The 19209-nt window shown below is 44.9% G+C and overlaps 1 protein-coding gene across 1 annotated transcript in view; it reads right to left on the bottom strand.

Moving 5' to 3' along the window:
- Positions 1–2378: 2378 nt before the first annotated feature.
- The window catches only part of LOC126355051 (dorsal-ventral patterning protein Sog-like), a 445293-nt gene continuing 428462 nt past the window's right edge, over positions 2379–19209 (bottom strand). The window contains exons 14-15 of the mRNA XM_050005204.1: positions 9324–9641; positions 2379–4215 (exon numbers count right to left, since the gene is read on the bottom strand). Of these exons, the coding sequence (XP_049861161.1) occupies positions 4045–4215; positions 9324–9641 (489 nt within the window). The 3' untranslated portion in view covers positions 2379–4044. The remainder of the gene's footprint in view (positions 4216–9323; positions 9642–19209) is intronic.

Consider the following 19209-nt stretch of genomic DNA (forward strand, 5'->3'; position numbering starts at 1 on the left):
GTTGTATTTTATTGACGAGCCTGCTCTCTTGTTTGGATATGACTGGCTATGATGAAAATATCCATAAAACTTTTTCTGTTGCTCAAAGTTATCCTATATGTAGTTTTTGATTAATAGCCTATAATTTATCTTCAATACATTTTGCCTATACATGCAAATGTGCGTTGTTACTGACATGCCACTCGTTTACTCTGTCCTGTGTGGCTTGTGTGAATGTTTCTTGTAACTATGCAGCATATGGATTTTTTTTATTTTCCTCGATTATTACATGTGTAAGCCTGTTCAACGTTAGTTTCATTATTAAACATTTATGAGTTGTGTGGTCCCCACATAGTACCATTCTCTGGAGCACTTTGAAAGATATCCATCAGATGTCTTTCATGGCATTTAACCTACCTTTGTCATCGTTTCTACCCCTCGCCACTCAGTTGTTACAGCAGCAGCCCTCAGATAAGGTGGTGTGTGTTGATTTGTTCATTTCACTCATATAAAAAGTATCAGCATTATTGCTACCCTCCATACCATGTGTGAACGTAAGCTTCATAGGGTGAATGAATGTTTTTTTCATTTCTACTTTCGAGCTTCCGTGTCTCTGCAGTGATTAATGCATTTTACAATATGTTTGAGCCTGTTTCCTTCGGGTGAAGGAAAGCATGTTCTGCTAAGACGGTTTGCCAATCCTAGAACATTAGCGCGGGGACAGAGAAGTTACCTGTACAACTTATTGGGGGATGTATACAGTGGGTGTTCCAAGAAATCGGTCAGGGCGCACTAACCGAATTTTAGGTAATTTTTACCCTCCACAGCCGTGGGCGGCTAGGAAGCCGAAATCTCTTGGAAACGGCACTTGCGGCGTGGGGCCTGAATAAGACAGAGGTGGATGTACACCAATTTTCATTTGGTATCGTGTGGGTATTCGAATTCTTACTTCAGTGCGTGATTAAGTTATTCAATCATTTTGATTTCAATGCTTAAATTTTATTCTAGGATTGTGTGTTTAGGTGTACACAAATCAGACATTTAGGAGAAATTTTGGTTTTTTCACGTGATTGCTTTTTGTGGTGATCGCACAAAGGAAGTGGGCGTGTGTGTAACGTTTATGGCAATAAAGCCACTCTTAGACTTAATTCATAGGAATAGTTAATGAGATCTAATGCGCTTCTCGCGATTTCGTAAGAGTTTTTTTTGTGTTACCGGACTTCGAAATTGCAAGTCTTCACGTTTTTGTCGACAGTTGGCAACGTGTGTCACATTACACATTACAATGAATGAGGACCAATTGTTAGCAGAGCTTTCGATTATTCAGATTATGCGTACGGTACGAACTATTGTGCATTTTGTATCGGAATTTTAGTTGGTTTCTTTGTGACAGTGCAGTGATGAACGGCCACGTGTCCCTCAGACATTTGACCAGCGCCCACAGTACCAACGGTGGCATCGGATACTGTCTCGTCGTTATCCATCAGTTGTGTGCAATACTAAGAGATGCTTTAACCCGCGGTTTGCTGAGACATAATTGTCGGGAACTTAGAACTTTCCATTTGGTGATGTGGTAGGTACTCTCTGTCGTCGTCTGATAATATTGTTCTCGTAGCCCTTCCTTTCATATTCGTGGAAGTAATTTAGATGAAGTTGAAATTCATGAGCAACCACAGTGCGTTTCCCTTTTACTTATACACGGCTGTGTGTTCTGGCAACCCTTTCTTTTATATATAGCGATCCTACTACTCCCGCAATAAACGGATAGTTTATACATAACGCTCCCGTCATAGCAGGTAGGTTATACATACAGATAGCGCCATAGCAAATAATTTATGATTTCGTCTACACAGTGACACTGAAAGTGAAGCGAGGCTAAGGAAATAGTTGCCAAGTGAAAATTATGTGATGTAACGGTGCTGGGTGTGTGTAACAAACACTTATTTCCAAGCCAAAAAGTATCAATGAAGTAATGCTTGAAACAGTAAAAACATTTTCATTCAAAAGATACCAGACCAAATTTGCTTTCAGTTACACACCTGAAATTGAGCCGATAACAGAATTCCGTGATCGTGTGGAATTTATGTTCTTGTAATCTTCACTTTGAACTTCGTTTTAGCGTAGCTATCCTCAGAAGAATATCCTATGCAAGCTCCATCATTTCTGCATAACTACTCCACCTTATGTAGAAAAATACACACACGGTGCTGTTGGCTAAAGAGAACAGTGTCTTTGGGCAAATAACGTAGTATGTCATCTGAAATTACGAAGTTTGCTCCACCAATGAGATACCAGTTGTCTTCCGGTTAGAGCGCATCTTGGTGAAGTAAGAGACGTGGAAGAAAGGGAAAGAGGGTGCAGGGTGTGGACCAAGATGATAAAGTAATGAATACTGCCTCTTCTTTCAAAAGTAAGCAATATATTTTCATTAAGCTCTCACATAAAATATATTTACACATTTCATTTACAGGCAGACAAATTTAAAACATCTGTAATACGTAATATCTGTATAATTATTGTGTTTTGAGAACATGAAACAACTTTACATCTTCACACTTGCGCTAATACCCATTTCTTTGAGGGAACAGAAAATTTAAAATAAAAAGCAGAAGTTAACATTAAATGACGGCATTCCGCTTAATCCTCCTTATGTTCGTCAACACTTCCGTAACTTCGTTCTGAGACAACTCGAATTACGGTATAGTTGAACAAGCTAAAGAGTTTCGAGATGGAAAATGTAAATCAAAACGGCATCTTCCATTCACAGTTTCCAAAAAAGACGAACAAATCTCTATGACACTGTAAATTATCATTTTAACAGAGTTCATTGTTTTTTTGTGGTCATGCAGAGTGAATAGAATCGAAAGGTGCGAGGTAATAATGCACAGAAATGTTACATTAATAATTTTGAAAAAAAGCACAAATAATAGTTGACTTTTTGTATCTTCATTTTAAGATTACTCTTCACTGGACAAATTTAAAAAAAAAATGAGGGACAAGGTACGATAAAATGGAAATACTTTATTTACATTTTTCATAAAATATGGACGAATCTGGGATATAATTTGTATCTTCACTTTGATACAGCCCATCAGTTCTTTGTTATCAGGCAAGCTAAAAAATATTGGAAGGTACAAGGTGAAATGTATTTACTCGAAGCATGGTCAATACGCTGAGACCATAGGAGCCCTGATTCTGAGACAACTCGTCATTTCTCCAGTGTTCGGCAGTTTATATAAACACTGGAAGAGAGAACATACTACAAACAATAACTGTTCCCTATCCACAAATTTTTTTATTATCTTTTGGGAAAACTTGCCTTTTTTTCAGAAGGGAGTGTGGGGCAAGAGTGCAGTCGAGGAGAAAACAAATAGAGTCCATTTGTCACACAGTATGTAACACTACCAAGTAAACAGTCTTATGGCACTTACTCGTACTCTCACAACCAGCTTACAACTAAACTATACTACAGTATAATAATAATAATAATAATAATAATAATGATAATAATAATAATAATAGTGGACTACTCTAGCTGACTCTAGAAGCGCCGCGAGGGCCAACGAGGTGCGGGGTGGGGTGGGGTGGGGACGACGCCCACTGGTCCGACATGACACACACAACGACGCCCCGTGGGGCCAACAAATAAATAACGCTCGGCCCTTGGTCGCTCAGTCTTCTTTGGTTGTGGTAACGGCGGCCGGCCCTTCGCCAGCCCTCGGTCGGCCCTTCCACGCCGCAGGACTCTGACCACGCCCTTCGCAGAATGTCCTTGCGAGCTCACAGCTACGGACGGCTGTACTCGCCAGTAACGACTACATAAAACAAACTCGCTCGCTGTCTAGGAAAATATTAAAAAGTCTTCGAAGTGTTAATTGAAGATAAAAAATACTTTGCCTTCGCTTTTTAAAAATAACATTTCCCTTTTTTTTAAAAAAAAAAAACAGCCTTATATGAACTTTGGTTAGTCGTAGTTATGCGTATAATGTATGTAGGTGTGTGTTTTCAGGTAGAGATGAGCAATACTGTGGGAAGCCTCTGAGTTGCGGTGTGGGCGGCGCCGCCTCAGCCGTGTGGGCGGCGGTGCCTGCGCGCGCACTGCGTCCGGCAGCACTCTCGCTCCTCCGCCTCCTCCTCGGGGGCGGCGGGGGCGGCCCCGGGAGCGGCGGACGCATCCTGGAGGCGCGCGCAAGTCGCTGCCTTGCACACCTTGCGCTGGCACTGGATGTGCCCCGCCTGAAACAGATGAGAGGAGTTTGTTTTTATGCACCATTGGTGAGTCGCAAACTCTACATTCCGTTTTCACACATGCCTGCAGGCATACAGTCTTATAATTTTTTTTTGAAATTTCAGTGCTTGAGGACCGCCTATCTACCTTCGTGCGGATCCACGTGTGGCAAACCCTTAGGCCCGGACCGTTGTAATTTTTGTTGTGGTGGCTTGGGATGTCAGGCCGTTAATGCTTTGCACTGAGGTGACAAAAGTCCATGAATGGTTGAAAACGGTCTCCAAGTAGCCGAACAAAAAAATGGATCTGAGCACTATGGGACTTAATATCTTAGGCCATCAGTCCCCTAGAACTTAGAACTACTTAAACCTAACTAACCTAAGGACATCACACAACACCCAGCCATCACGAGGCAGAGAAAATCCCTGACCCCGCCGGGAATCGAACCCGGGAATCGGGGCGTGGGAAGCGAGAACGCTACCGCACGACCACCAGATGCCGGCAGTAGCCGAACATAACCATTTAATGGCAATGATCGGTTCAGTTGGATCAGAGGACCGCAGCCATGCTACGCAAACACAGCTCACAGGATTATGAAGCCCCCAACAGCTTGCACAGTGGTCCATGACTTCGTGGGGTCTCCAGCACATCAGCTATCACCGACTGAAATAGGGACTCATCTGACCGCGTCACCGTTTTCCAGTCGTCTAGTGTCCAATCGATATGGTCACGAGCCATGGAGGAGGAGGAGGAGGAGGAGGAGGAGATTAGTGTTTAACGTGCCGTCGACAACGAGGTCATTAGAGACGGAGCGCAAGCTCGGGTGAGGGAAGGATGGGGAAGGAAATCGGCCGTGCCCTGTCAAAGGAACCATTCCGGCATTTGCCTGAAGCGATTTAGGGAAACCACGGAAAACCTAAATCAGGATGGCCGGAGACGGGATTGAACCGTCGTCCTCCCGAATGCGAGTCAAGTGTGCTAACCACTGCGCCATCTCGCTCGGTACGAGCCAAGGAGAGGCGCTGCAGGCGATGTCGTGCTGTCAGCAAAGGCATTCGCGATGGTCGTCTGCTGCCAAAGCCAATTAACGCTAAATTTCACCGCACTATCCTAACAGATACGTTCGTCGATCGTGCCACATCGATTTCTGCGGCTATTTCACGCAGAGCCGCTTGTCTTTCAGCACTGACAACTCTACGCTGACGCCGCTGCTCTCTGTTGTTAAGTGAAGGCCATCGGCCACTGCGTAATGCCTGGAATCTGATATTCTTGGCACAGTCTTGACACTATAGATCTCACAATGTTGAATTCCCTAACGATTTCCTAAAGTGAATGTCTTATGCGTCTAGATCCAAGTAGAGTTCAAAGCCGGCCGAAGTGGCCGTTCGGTTATAGGCGCTGCAGTCTGGAACCGCGAGACCGCTACGGTCGCAGGTTCGAATCCTGTCTCGGGCATGGATGTGTGTGATGTTCTTAGGTTAGTTAGCTTTAACTAGTTCTTAGTTCTAGGGGACTAATGACCTCAGACGTTGAGTCCCATAATGCTCAGAGCCATTTAAACCATTTTAACCGTGTTCAAAGTTTGTTAATTCCCGACGTTCGGCCATAATCACGTCGGAAACCTTTCCACATGAATCACCTGAATACGAACGACAGCTCCGTCTTGTGTAAGAGATACTACCGCCATCCGTATATGTGCATATCACTATTTAATGACTTATCACCTCAGGGTATGTAACGACACGGCATGAGTAGTATACTTCACCTGCTCAGGTGCGCAAATGTTATATTTGTACATAGTGATTTCTCATTCTGGTCCGCAGCTAGTGGTCTCGCGGTCGCTTTCTCGCTTCCCGAGCACGGAGTTCCGGGCTCGATCCCCGGCGGGGTCAGGGATTTTCACCTGCCTCGCCATGACTGGGTGTTTGTGTTGTCCTCATAATTTCATCATAACTCATGGAAGTGGCGAGATTGGACCGAGCAACGGTTGGGACTTGTACGGGCGATGATAACCGCGCAGTTGAGCGCTCCACAAACCAAACATCATCATCGTCATCTGATTCTGCATTTGTACTCGAATACACTTCGATATGCTTAGTTTTACGTCTAAAGGTGGTCATCGCTGAGTATAGTTAATAACCCGATTGATAAACATTTTGGTACGTGACGGGATTTACATTAAAACGAAACTTAGCCATGCTCATAACTAGAAATGTCAATGTCATTTGCAAATTGGGGACCATTACGTATGTTAAATGATTTATTTGCGAGTTTCATGTTAAAAATGGCATAGAAAACGTTTGCAGTGGCATACATGGCAAATGTGAGGCCAGGTGGTGTGACGGGTTCTCTACGAACGCTACGCTTCCGCGGGGCGTCCTTGCAGGCCTACGCAGCAAATCAGACGCTGCGCAATTGTGGCGCCAGCACTCCAAACTGCTGGCTTCTGTTTTCCCCTCCGCGATAAGCGCTCTACATTTAGAGAAGAAACACTCGTGTTAACTGCCACCGTTGTAAGTACAGCGGCAGATAAAGTTATCGCCACAATCTTAATGTTACTGATCCTTAATTTCTGTAATCAGCTCCCTATATCTGCTGTGTATCTGCCTCTCATAAGTAATGCTCTCCCCGGCCACTACGGCAACAACAGAGATTTGTGTTAGAAAATAGCAAACGGAAAATAATAATGTACCTAACGTCAAAACGTGAGGGGTCACAATAGGAAGGAAGTACGACTTTCAGATGAGCGAGAGAGGACTTCAGTTGGATACTGGAACAGACGATAAAAACTGTGTTTTGATATACAAATTTACAGGTGTCAATTTTGACACATAACTGAGGAAGATATTTTCGAAACCTTATGCCTGAAGCTTAAAATTGTGTGAGAATTAAACGTGGACTGTGGGGATACCAGAGAGAAAGAAACATGAAACATTTGAAATATGGTGCAACAGAAGGTGCTTAGATAATGTATGAAATGAAGAGCTTTCTGAAATCGTAGACTATTGGCAGAAAAAGAAGTAGACAGAAAGAAATTTGACTGAGCATTCACGAATGATGAGCTTGGCAGTGGGAAGAATAGCAGAGAGGAAGAACTGCGACATGCGAAGATATATAAGACACATTCAGTGACATGACATATCAATGGAAATAATGTAGTTAATATCATTCAAGAGGCAATGACTTCAACTGAAATCAGTCTAGTAATGCTCAGAGGTAGTGAACACCCCCCCCCCCCCCCCGTGACGAGAATCATAGAACCTACAGGTAGGCTATGCTACTGCCCTAGTCCCCCGCTAGCCCGCTAGCAGGTATGTGTCATCAGAGAGGTGTCGGAAGGTTGCCTGCTTGCAGCACCTAGTATTACATCACCGATTGTGTCTGTACAGGCACACTGTTAAAGTGCTCAACAAATGTTAACTACAGGCACCGAGGATGATCTTGACCGTTGGCTATTTTATTCGTGCACGTTCAGTGTCGCACGTCTTCATGATGACGCCACGTAAGGGTGCAAAACAGGAGGGTGAAAAGGCGTGAAGACAGGTTGATGCTTCAGATCGCATTCAGATTTCATCGAATGGTTTTGAGCGGTCGCTAGCGGTTCCAGCCCGTACACCGGATCAAAAATCGCGGTTACAGTGCTTTCCAAAGGAGTGCGATCATGGCACACCAAGTCCTTAGAGAACGGTTGAATCGTCTTGGGAGTGGGGTTGTCCGCAGTGTCAAAGTTTGTCAGAAACGGCCTCCTGTTACTCATTGAACTGCGAACTATCGTTTTTGACCAATGTGTAGGAATCGACGCCAAAGGAAAGAGGTAGTTTCATTGACACCACCTCTTGAGGCTTTTCCGTGTCGATTCAGAACGGCGGTGTGACAAATGTTTTCATCAGCCACTCATACGAAAACAGCGTGATTTCAACACTGGGCAACGCGCTTCTGACCTCCATCACAGGTGCGTCAGAAGAAGGCGTGAAATGTGGGCAAAGATGCGTGTGTGATTACCTTTCCATAGTGTGATATATCCATGGTAGTGATGGGCAGAAATGAGCTGAAATTTGACGCCACCTTACATATCACATGAGGATTTCAGCTCTGGCCTTTATTTCGGATGTGCCGGAACCTCGCTGTGTGAAGTCCGAAGTTGCGTCGCAAGACTCCACGCTTTCGCGCCGTTACGGAGGAAGGCTGTGGGTACCTTTGAGCGAAATTCATAACTTCTGCGTCGCAGTGGGGGACAATTACGGAGACTCAAACAATTGATCATTTAATTGTGTTTTGTAATGTAATTACGTAACTTAATTTTGTCGAAGATAACAGACTATCTCTTACCCGCCAGGGTAGCCGAGAGCGCTAACGCGCTGCTTCCTGGACTCGGGTAGGCGGGCCGGCGCCGGATCGAATCCGCCCGCCGGATTAACGACGGGGGTCGGTGTGCCGGCCAGCCTGGATAGGGTTTTTAGGCGGTTTTCCACATCCTCTAGGTGAATACCAGGCTGGTCCCCACGTCCCGCCTCAGTTACACGACTCACAGGCATTTGAAACACATCCGCACTTTTTCATGATGTACACTAGACGCAGACAGATGGGGTACTCTGATTCCACCCCGGGGGCTACGAGGTGGCGGCAGGAAGGGCATCTGGACACCCCTTCCAATTAACATGCCACATCCGATTTAACCACGCCAACCCCGCGCAAATGCGGGACAAAGGCGCAAGCGATAGATAGATAGATAAATAAATAAACAAACAAACAATGTCTCTTGTGTATTCGTACGGCGAGGTCGACCTAAGTCCACTGTAAAATAGGTACCGTCTATGATGTAGGTCCCATATATGCTCTGGCAGAATTTCTGTTTGTAATGTTATGAAGTGCCAATGAAACCTTGACTCAGATCTGAGGGCTTGCTGAGACAGCCTAATGTTCAAGAAGATTACTCACTATAGCCAAGAGATCTGGGTTCGAGTCCTGGTTGAGCACAAAATTACGCTGCTTCAGATATACAAACTGATGGCGTTAAACGTATAAGTGGAATTTGTGTGGTCGTGAGTAGAGTAAGTTGCTGGAATGAGCGCGCCAGGTAAGGGGTGGAGCGCCTGCGGAGACACACGCGGCTCACCTTGCAACGGCACGTGACGCACTTCTCGACGCCGAACGGCTGGATGCGCGGGTGCCAGCTGCGGCCGTCCTCGAACACCTGGTGCGGAGCGCGGCAGCCGCCGGCGGCCAGCACGGCCTGCGGGTCGGGCTCCGGCTCGCGCTCCGCCCCCGCCACCGCCCCCGCCACCGCCCCCGCGCCGCCCGGCTCGTCGTCGGCAGTGTCCGCCGGCGGGCAGACGCGGCAGCAGGCGCGGGGGTCCGGCCTGACGGGCCGCCGGCCGCCGCAGTCCAGCGCGGGGCAGCGCCGCCTCCAGAAGCGCACCTGCAGCGTCACCGCCTGCAACACAGCACAGCGCAGCCGTGAGGGCCTGAGCGGCTAACACGGGCACAGCTGTCCATCTAGCGCCTTCTAGAGGCAACAAAAATTTGATTACATATACAGGGTGAAAAGTATTTAAACTGACAAACTCTGGGAGGTTGCAGGGGACATCAAAACGAATATTTTTCCCTAATGTCATTTTTTCCTATGAAGAGTATTTAAACCGGTGGAGGCCGTAATACGCTCTTCAGTTGTAGGCAACTGCTGTCCACCAGTATAGTAGTGCTCTGTCTCTGTTTAGCGGGTTTATCAGAAACAATATCCTAATCGCCGTATCCCGCATCATACGACCTTTGCTGCTGTGTACGAACGTCTGCGTGAGACCGGGTCATTTAGCAGATTACCTGGGTAGGGACTCTGTCGCACGGTAAGAACGCTGAACGCTGCAATTTGAGGAAGCTGTCTTGCAGCATGTGGAGCGGTATCCTTCAATCAGCACTCGTGCAATTGCATGTAACATGGAGACGAATTAGACGAATGTAAGAACAGTCCTTCGAGAGCGATTGTTACGTCCATTTCACTTACAGAGTGTCCACAACATGGAACCAGTTGATATCCACCCAGAGTACAGTTTTCGCAGTGGTACGTGGGACACTGTGAAATGCATCCTACATTTCCATCCTTTGTGTTGTTCACCGATGGAGCAACGTTCAGCCGTGATGGAGTCTTCAACATGCACAATTCGCATGTTTGGAGTGAGGATAACCCACAAACCACAGTTACTAGCGCTCATCAAGTGCGGTTTTTCGTTAATGTGTGGGTCGGTGTATTTGGGGACTGTTTAAATGGGCCGTATCTGCTACCTAGCCCATTAAATGGCAGGCACTATTACAATTTTCTCGCCAGAACATTGCCGGAATTGCTGGAAAACGTTCCGCTCTCTACCAGACAACGCATGTGGTTCCAACATGACGGGGCGCCGCTACATTTCAGTCGTCGTGTGCGTCGATTCCTGAACCGACGGTTCCCAGAAACGTGAATTGGCAGAGGTGGTCCTGTAGCGTGGCCTGCTCGATCCTCCGATATGTCCCCTCTGGACTTTTTTGTTGGTTTAATTAATTTGACGCCAGAGAAATCTTCCTCTACCGGTTTAAATACTCCTCATAGGAAAAAAATGACATTAGGGAAAATATTTGTTTTGATGTCCCCTACAACCTCCCAGAGTTTGTCGGTTGAAATACTTCTCACCCTGTATAGCTCAGTATATGTATGTATCTGTAAAATTAGCAGACCCTGGACCGAAATGAGCCAAATTTGACACACAAACTCTTTGCCCCATGAGTACAAAAACAGCAGGTTTCATAACGCCCTAGCTCCAATATTTACAGGGATACAGACATGCATGTTTTTTAGGTCCCTTGCTGTATAGGCTATCCTGCACAACATGTGTATTGTGTGGGAGTAATAACGACCATCCTTATCGACTTACTTTGCCGGGCAGCCCCCTCTGTCCCTACCCATCCACTCATGCCTTCTCTCTCTCTTACCTCCTGCCTCCCTTTTCTCTCCACCTTCTCTATCTACCACAATCCCTGACATGCCCATCCACATGTGTAGCGCCTGTAAAAGATCTTGATATAAAACAGGCTGGTACTACTCCCACAACATGCATCTCATGCAGCACAGGTTATATGCCATGGGCGTGGGAAACCTTTTTTGCCCTATGACATGTAGGTTGCCATGCAAAGCAAGCTGATAAGGCATACTGATACTACTCCAACACAGCATGCCTGTTGTGCTTTTCAGCCTACATGTGAGGGGCTCGAAAACTGTTTCTTGCCCACGATATTTAGGCTGTCCAGCTAAGCAGGTCGATAAAACAGAGAGAGAACAGGAGGAGGAGATGAACAGAGTGAGAAATCAAAATATCCACGGGTGTACTGCCGGTCTATAGTGTCCAACGGGCACAATATTTCGGCGATCAAACATGTCGCCATCACCTGATGAAGGCGACATGTTTGATCACCGAAATATTGTGCCCGTTGGACACTACAGACCGGCAGTACACCCGTGGATATTTTGATTATCAAATACGCCGGGAGAAACTCAAGAATCACAGAGTGAGAATAGTTAGAGGAGATGCATAGAGAAAGGAGAGGCAAGAGGAAATGGCTTAAGAGCTGGGAGGAGAAGATGGACAAATAATGAGGTGAGGATGTGACAGACAGTGAGGGCAGATGAAGAGATACAACTAGATATGTGCAGCGTATATGTGAAATACACTCCTGGAAATGGAAAAAAGAACACATTGACACCGGTGTGTCAGACCCACCATACTCGCTCCGGACACTGCGAGAGGGCTGTACAAGCAATGATCACACGCACGGCACAGTGGACAAACCAGGAACCGCGGTGTTGGCCGTCGAATGGCGCTAGCTGCGCAGCATTTGTGCACCGCCGCCGTCAGTGTCAGCTAGTTTGCCGTGGCATACGGAGCTCCATCGCAGTCTTTAACACTGGTAGCATGCCGCGACGGCGTGGACGTGAACCGTATGTGCAGTTGACGGACTTTGAGCGAGGGCGTATAGTGGGCATGCGGGAGGCCGGGTGGACGTACCGCCGAATTGCTCGACACGTGGGGCGTGAGGTCTCCACAGTACATCGATGTTGTCGCCAGTGGTCGGCGGAAGGTGCACGTGCCCATCGACCTGGGACCGGACCGCAGCGACGCTCGGATGCACGCCAAGACCGTGAGATCCTACGCAGTGCCGTAGGGGACCGCACCGCCACTTTCCAGCAAATTAGGGACACTGTTGCTCCTGGGGTATCGGCGAGGACCATTCGCAACCGTCTCCATGAAGCTGGGCTACGGTCCCGCACACCGTTAGGCCGTCTTCCGCTCACGCTCCAACATCGTGCAGCCCGCCTCCAGTGGTGTCGCGACAGGCGTGAATGGAGGGACGAATGGAGAAGTGTCGTCTTCAGCGATGAGAGTCGCTTCTGCCTTGGTGCCAATGATGGTCGTATGCGTGTTTGGCGCCGTGCAGGTGAGCGCCTCAATCAGGACTGCATACGACCGAGGCACACAGGGCCAACACCCGGCATCATGGTGTGGGGAGCGATCCCCTACACTGGTCGTACACCTCTGGTGATCGTCGAGGGGACACTGAATAGTGCACGGTACATCCAAACCGTCATCGAACCCATCGTTCTACCATTCCTAGACCGGCAAGGGAACTTGCTGTTCCAACAGGACAATGCACGTCCGCATGTATCCCGTGCCAGCCAACGTGCTCTAGAAGGTGTAAGTCAACTACCCTGGCCAGCAAGATCTCCGGATCTGTCCCCCATTGAGCATGTTTGGGACTGGATGAAGAGTCGTCTCACGCGGTCTGCACGTCCAGCACGAACGCTGGTCCAACTGAGGCGCCAGGTGGAAATGGCATGGCAAGCCGTTCCACAGGACTACATCCAGCATCTCTACGATCGTCTCCATGGGAGAATAGCAGCCTGCATTGCTGCGAAAGATGGATATACACTGTACTAGTGCCGACATTGTGCATGCGCTGTTGCCTGTGTGTATGTGCCTGTGGTTCTGTCAGTGTGATCATGTGATGTATCTGACCCCAGGAATGTGTCAATAAAGTTTCCCCTTCCTGGGACAATGAATTCACGGTGTTCTTATTTCAATTTCCAGGAGTCTACATGTTAGGGGAAACCATGCGTAAAGTGCTTGCTTGTTATAAAATTGTATGTACGTTTCACGTCAGTTCCTAAATGAGTGTACAGATTCACTCAAACTTGGTCCACATATGAAACTTCCTGGCAGATTAAAACTGTGTGCCGGACCAAGACTCGAACTTGGGACCTTTGCCTTTTGCCGGCAAGTGCTCTTGCTACTGAGCTACCCAAGCACGACTCACGCCCCGTCCTCACAGCTTCACTTCTGCCAGTACCTCGTCTCCTACCTTCCTAACTTTACAGAAGCTCTCCTGTGAACCTTGCAGAACTAGGTTCACATATCATTTACTATCTGGAAAGAAGCACTGTGTGTGTGTGTGTGTGTGTGTGTGTGTGTGTGTGTGTGTGTGTGTAAGAACCATCTACCCATACTTTACTTAGGGGGCAGGGGAGGTGGATGAGGTGAAAGCAGATATATATATGACTCAATGTTATTTGAATAGTATGTGGGTAATATACCCCTACTCAAAACCTCAAGAGGTGACGACGAAGTGTGTGTGTGTGTGTGTGTGTGTGTGTGTGTGTGTGTGTGTGTGTGTGTGTGTATTTGGGGGGGAGGGGAAGAGTTGTGCAAACACAGTGATATGTAAGTTGATCTCTCTAACTGTTTGAAGCAACTTGTAGCAAAATAAGCACATGTTTTACTTGGAACATGGAGAAAACATTACAGTAAGCTCTCTTTGCAGCCCTATGGCTGAGGGTGGGGTAAAAATCTGTGACGTAAAAGTGTAACTCAGGGATGCCTGGAGCAATTTCAACCGTATTTGAGATATACAGGACTCATTTTTTTGGTATAAAAGTAGCATGACATCTATAACACACCTAGGGATGGCGATGAGAAGTGGATGATACGTGAAAATGTTGTCAAACGACGTAGTGGTATTTCCTCCCTGTTCTTAGTTGATTTGAAAACTTTGGAAGTATGAGGTGAAATTGTCTGTTATTTATGCTGTTCAGTTTGTCAACCACGTCACAAGGCTGAGCACTGCAGCGAGCCATTAATTTTGTCAATGTGTTTTTGGACCTAATATCACGCGACAAGGCTGAATATAACAAAATTAACATCCTCTCCAGAGTCATACGGTGTAAAACAGCGTTCAGATACATATATGTGATATAAGCATATTGGGTAAAAAGCTAGCTTTATATAATTACTGAACGAACTTAAAAAAAATTATAAAGTGTCATAATCAACTCAGAAAGGGATGTAATGCTACATTAAAGGTTTAGAACAATAAGTCACGTATTCAAGTTCGAAAATTTTTATATGTATGTCAGCAGCGTAAATCATGGTGTGCAAATTACGCAGGCTATACTCATCAAAATTAAAGCAAAAAACCGGTATCATTTATTAAATTTTCACTGCTTACGCAGTCCATCTGCAGCATCAGACAGCACTTTCTAATTTATTACTTATTTGCTATTGATTCTATTCGCAGAAAAATTGGCAGACAGTATACATATATCCTACTGAATATATCTGCAAACTTATACCATTATACGATTCATAGTTCAGGAGATATGACGTCATAAACACTGGGATGAGTTTTGTACACGAGAATTCGATTCTTTAAAGAATCATGGTGAGAACATGAGTTTCTGATGCTTGTCGATAATGTTACATATTCGACCAGTGTACCAGTGGTTCACAAAGCTGAATCACTTCTCTATAGGCTCTTTTTATTCATAGTGTTCGATTTATTCTGGAATGAGTTCCTGCATGAATGTCTCTGCAAGAGGACTTTCGCTTCATGCCACTCCAAACAGTAGAAATCGTATGAAAATGATGTAAAATAAGTATTTGTGTACTCTACCGCTCACAAACGTCACTTATTTATAAAAGCATCGTTTATGTACAACTGCTGTCTCATGACTTAACGGACGTAAAGCCTTCAGAAGCAAAACCCTCTGAAGAAAAAATGACATACAACAGACAATCATTACCGGCAAATTAGCAAGAGTCATAAATAAGGTATTATTTGGCAAAAAGGTAAACATTTAATTGAAACAATACATGTAAGCACATTCGGTATGAACAGAGTTACGTATCCTAAAATAGAAGTTGCTGTGTTGTCTAATCGTTTTCCCTTATTCGTCATCAAAGTGCTAATATGGAGTTTCAATAACATGATTAAAACACAAAAGGACGAAACAGTATGCACATTTCACAAGGAAACTATTTGGTCATGCTAAATCATTTTCCGTGTATTCACACGGCAATAGTCCATTACCAAAAGACACAATGATCACTTAATGAGGACTTTTGAATGGAGCTCTTCCACTCCACTGTGTTTTAATCCTTTCACTCAAACTCCACATTTAAACTTCGATGATGAATAAGGGACGAACGTAAAACCCAACAACTTCTGTTTTGAGAAGTATGACTCTACGGATGCTGGCTATAGTTTTGTTTGTTTCATACAAATAAGGAACTTTTTCCAAATAATTCATTATTTACGACTCTTTTGAATCTGCTGCCAATAACCGTCTGTTACACGTTATTGCTTCTTCAGCAAGTTTTGCTTCTGCGGTCTTATGTAACCTTCAAACATTGAATGTACACAAATGCAGAGTTTTGCAAGTAAATAGGGTAATACAACACATGTTCGTATTTTAAAATCATTTTCATTCGATTTGCATGTGTTTCGGAGTGAATGATTACTGTTGTCCGACTCACCACTTTTTCCACATCGAATGAGCGGAATCACCGCAAACATCAAGCAGCTTACAGATCCCTGCTGGACTATCCTCTTGTCACTATCAAGCTGTTATCTGAACTTTTCCTTCTCTCCGCTTTCTAGTTTGTATTAAAAGTGGAGCACCGTCCGCATTACAGAATAAGTATGGGAGAGCTGGGAAAAATGGTTAGGCTAAGATATTCCTATTTTTTAAGCTGAGTAGCGATACACGTAAATTAACAGAAATAAGATATTATAATCTCCGACATGAGAGAACAAAGTAACCATTTCGTTTTAAACTCAAAAATAAGGGATAAAAAACTGTTAACAGAGAACTAAATATGTTTTATTAGGAATAAGATTCTAATTAAATTATTTGCTCTTTTAACAAATAAGCCTAAAAGTCAATGTGTTTTCCTCAACTCATGTACTCAGTTCGTGGGCTCAGAGGGAGCACAATTAACACCAAATCCACTGCTGTTGTACTCATGTGGGAGGGCACTATATAGATCACGTGAATCATTAAAACAACCGTCTTAACTTTGTTTTTTATTAATCCGGTCTCGAAACTTTTTAGACCGACAGGGGAGATACACAGTTAAGAACATTGAATTTATTTATGCATTTCTTTCACATCCAATGATTAATGGCTGTACATTCTCTCATATCTCACAAGTGCTTTTTGCCAATAATGTTCCACCGGATTCAAATGGATTGTAAATACAGTGTGTTTCAAAGTATTTGCGACAATGTCTGTGGCTAGTAGATCATGTCATGGGGAACAACGTTTGTTTGCGACAAAATGTTCGTTGACGGTTCCCAATGGCATTAGGTGTCCTTTGATATTTCTCAACCCTGGGAGTACGAGATATCCCGGAACTAGCAGGGTCTGCTAACAGGTGTGCAACATACAACCTACAACAGCTAACTGACGGAATAATTTTCAGCAAGAAAATCATAACAATGAGTGTCTACGCGGAGAAAAAAAGTTTGGAAGAGGATCAGACATCAGTTTTGATCGGCGAGCCGCCTTTCACGTGGAGCAGATGCCTGGATGATAGGCAACACGCATTGCATACGAAGGCCGCAGGGTCCAAGGTCCTGCTGCCCCTCACAAGGGGACAATCAGTCCTGTTCATCACCGATTTTGAGGAGTCCGATATGTTATAGTCGGAGTTGTCCTGAGCTACTGTCTAGTGGCCTTTAATGCGATGGTTCCTAGTTTCGGAGAAAATCTATGTTTTGTGTGTGCGTTGTATACCTGCAACATTAGTAATATTTCGACCACGCTGAAGTAGTGCTGTGGGTGAGGTTCATAGCCATCGCGCTGTCGCTAGAGGTTCAAATACTACCCGTGTTTTCCGTGTTTTCTATTTTTTCAGTTTCATCGTAGAGAGTATCATTAAATAGTACATGCCATGTAAAATTATGATTTTCGCCGTAGTAATTCCATTAACAAAGCAATCATTACAGCAAACTCACTTCAAATGTGAATTCAGTTTGTGATTCGCAATTGAAATTCTCAGCGTTTGGACAACGTTCGCTTGATACGCGTGGAGGTAGACTGATCGGAAGCTATCCAGTCAAATCTTTGTAGATGAAAGAAAAGCATCATCTGCACCGTAAGAACTATCTCATCCAAATGTACTCTACTTTGCTACCAACGTGGCGCTTATTTTTACAAGGAGGTTAAAATTTTCACGAAATAAATTCAAAATGCTCCCAGCTTCCTGAAGACTAATAGAGAAATCGCTTCCAGGGAAAATTCCACGAAAATCAATTCTTTAAGTCTGCATCACTTTAGTGCACCTGCTTTCACATGAATAATCAGATATGCGTGGTTTGTTTCGAAGTTAATTGAAGAGTAAATGAACTCCGTTTTCCAGTATCACCTCTAAAAAAAGCATTAGCTTTCATTAAGTGAAAGTGATGTTCTACAAATATGTACTTCGAGTGCTTCTACAACAAATACCATCCATAATTCTGTTCTAGCACAGCAGGCGATGCAAGCGATAACGAGTGAGACGATTCTGTATTTTGTTCTATAACAAACGTAATACACATATGAAGAAAGTTTGCTGCAATGATTCATTTATTAATGAAATTACTACTGCGAAAAAGACTATTTTTGAATAATTTTGCATGACATTTATAATGTATAGATATTCTGTACGATGTATTAAAATAAAAAAAAAAAAAACAAGAACAGGAAGTACGAGAGAGAGGGTCTGAATCTAGATTGCTGTCTCGGTTGCCGTGAACATTACTCGCTGAGCTACTTCCGCGTGGTCCAAATATGACTAACATTACAGGTATACAAGATACGCATAATACTTTAACATCGAGTTTTTCGGTAACTGGAGACCGTAGTATGTAAACCAGTAGCCATGTCTTCAGCACAGGTCTCTCTACAACATATGACCGAGCGCGGTGGCGCAGTAGCTAGCACACTGGACTCGCATTCGCGAGGACGACAGTTCAATCCTGCGTCCGGTCATCCTGATTTAGGTTTTCCGTGATTTCCCTAAATAGCTCGAGGCAAATGCCGGGGTGGTTCCTTTGAAAGGGCACGGCCCACTTCCTTACCCGTCCTTCCCTAATCCGATGAGACCGATGACCTCGCTGTCGCCGGCTGCGGTGGTCTCGCGGTTCTAGGCGCGCAGTCCGGAACCGTGCGACTGCTACGGTCGCAGGTTCGAATCCTGCCTCGGGCATGGATGTTTATGATGTCCTTAGGTTAGATAGGTTTAAGTAGTTCTAAGTTCTAGGGGACTAATGACCACAGCAGTTGAGTCCCATAGTGCTCAGAGCCATTTGAACCATTTGAACCTCGCTGTCTGGTCTCCTCCTCCAAACAATCCAATCAAATTTACAACATATCTCAGACTCATCAAAAGCCGTGATTAACAGGTCTAATGGTCTCCTTGTCAGAGGCATAACCAGCCTTAAACGACGCAGAGCGTCTCCGGGAAACATTACCGAATATTTTGTCCCCGGCGAAAGTTGTTCCCCACGATGTGATCCACTGCACATAAACGCATGTCGCAAAAACTTTTAAACGCCCTGTGTATAGGTAATGTATAAAACATGGCACACAACATAGTATACGATAATCCAATGTATAATCATGAATAGAAAACAAAACAAACATTTGGTTCTGGAACGTA

This window comes from Schistocerca gregaria, chromosome 3 (assembly GCF_023897955.1).
Source record: "Schistocerca gregaria isolate iqSchGreg1 chromosome 3, iqSchGreg1.2, whole genome shotgun sequence".
Classification (NCBI taxonomy): Eukaryota; Metazoa; Arthropoda; class Insecta; order Orthoptera; family Acrididae; genus Schistocerca; species Schistocerca gregaria.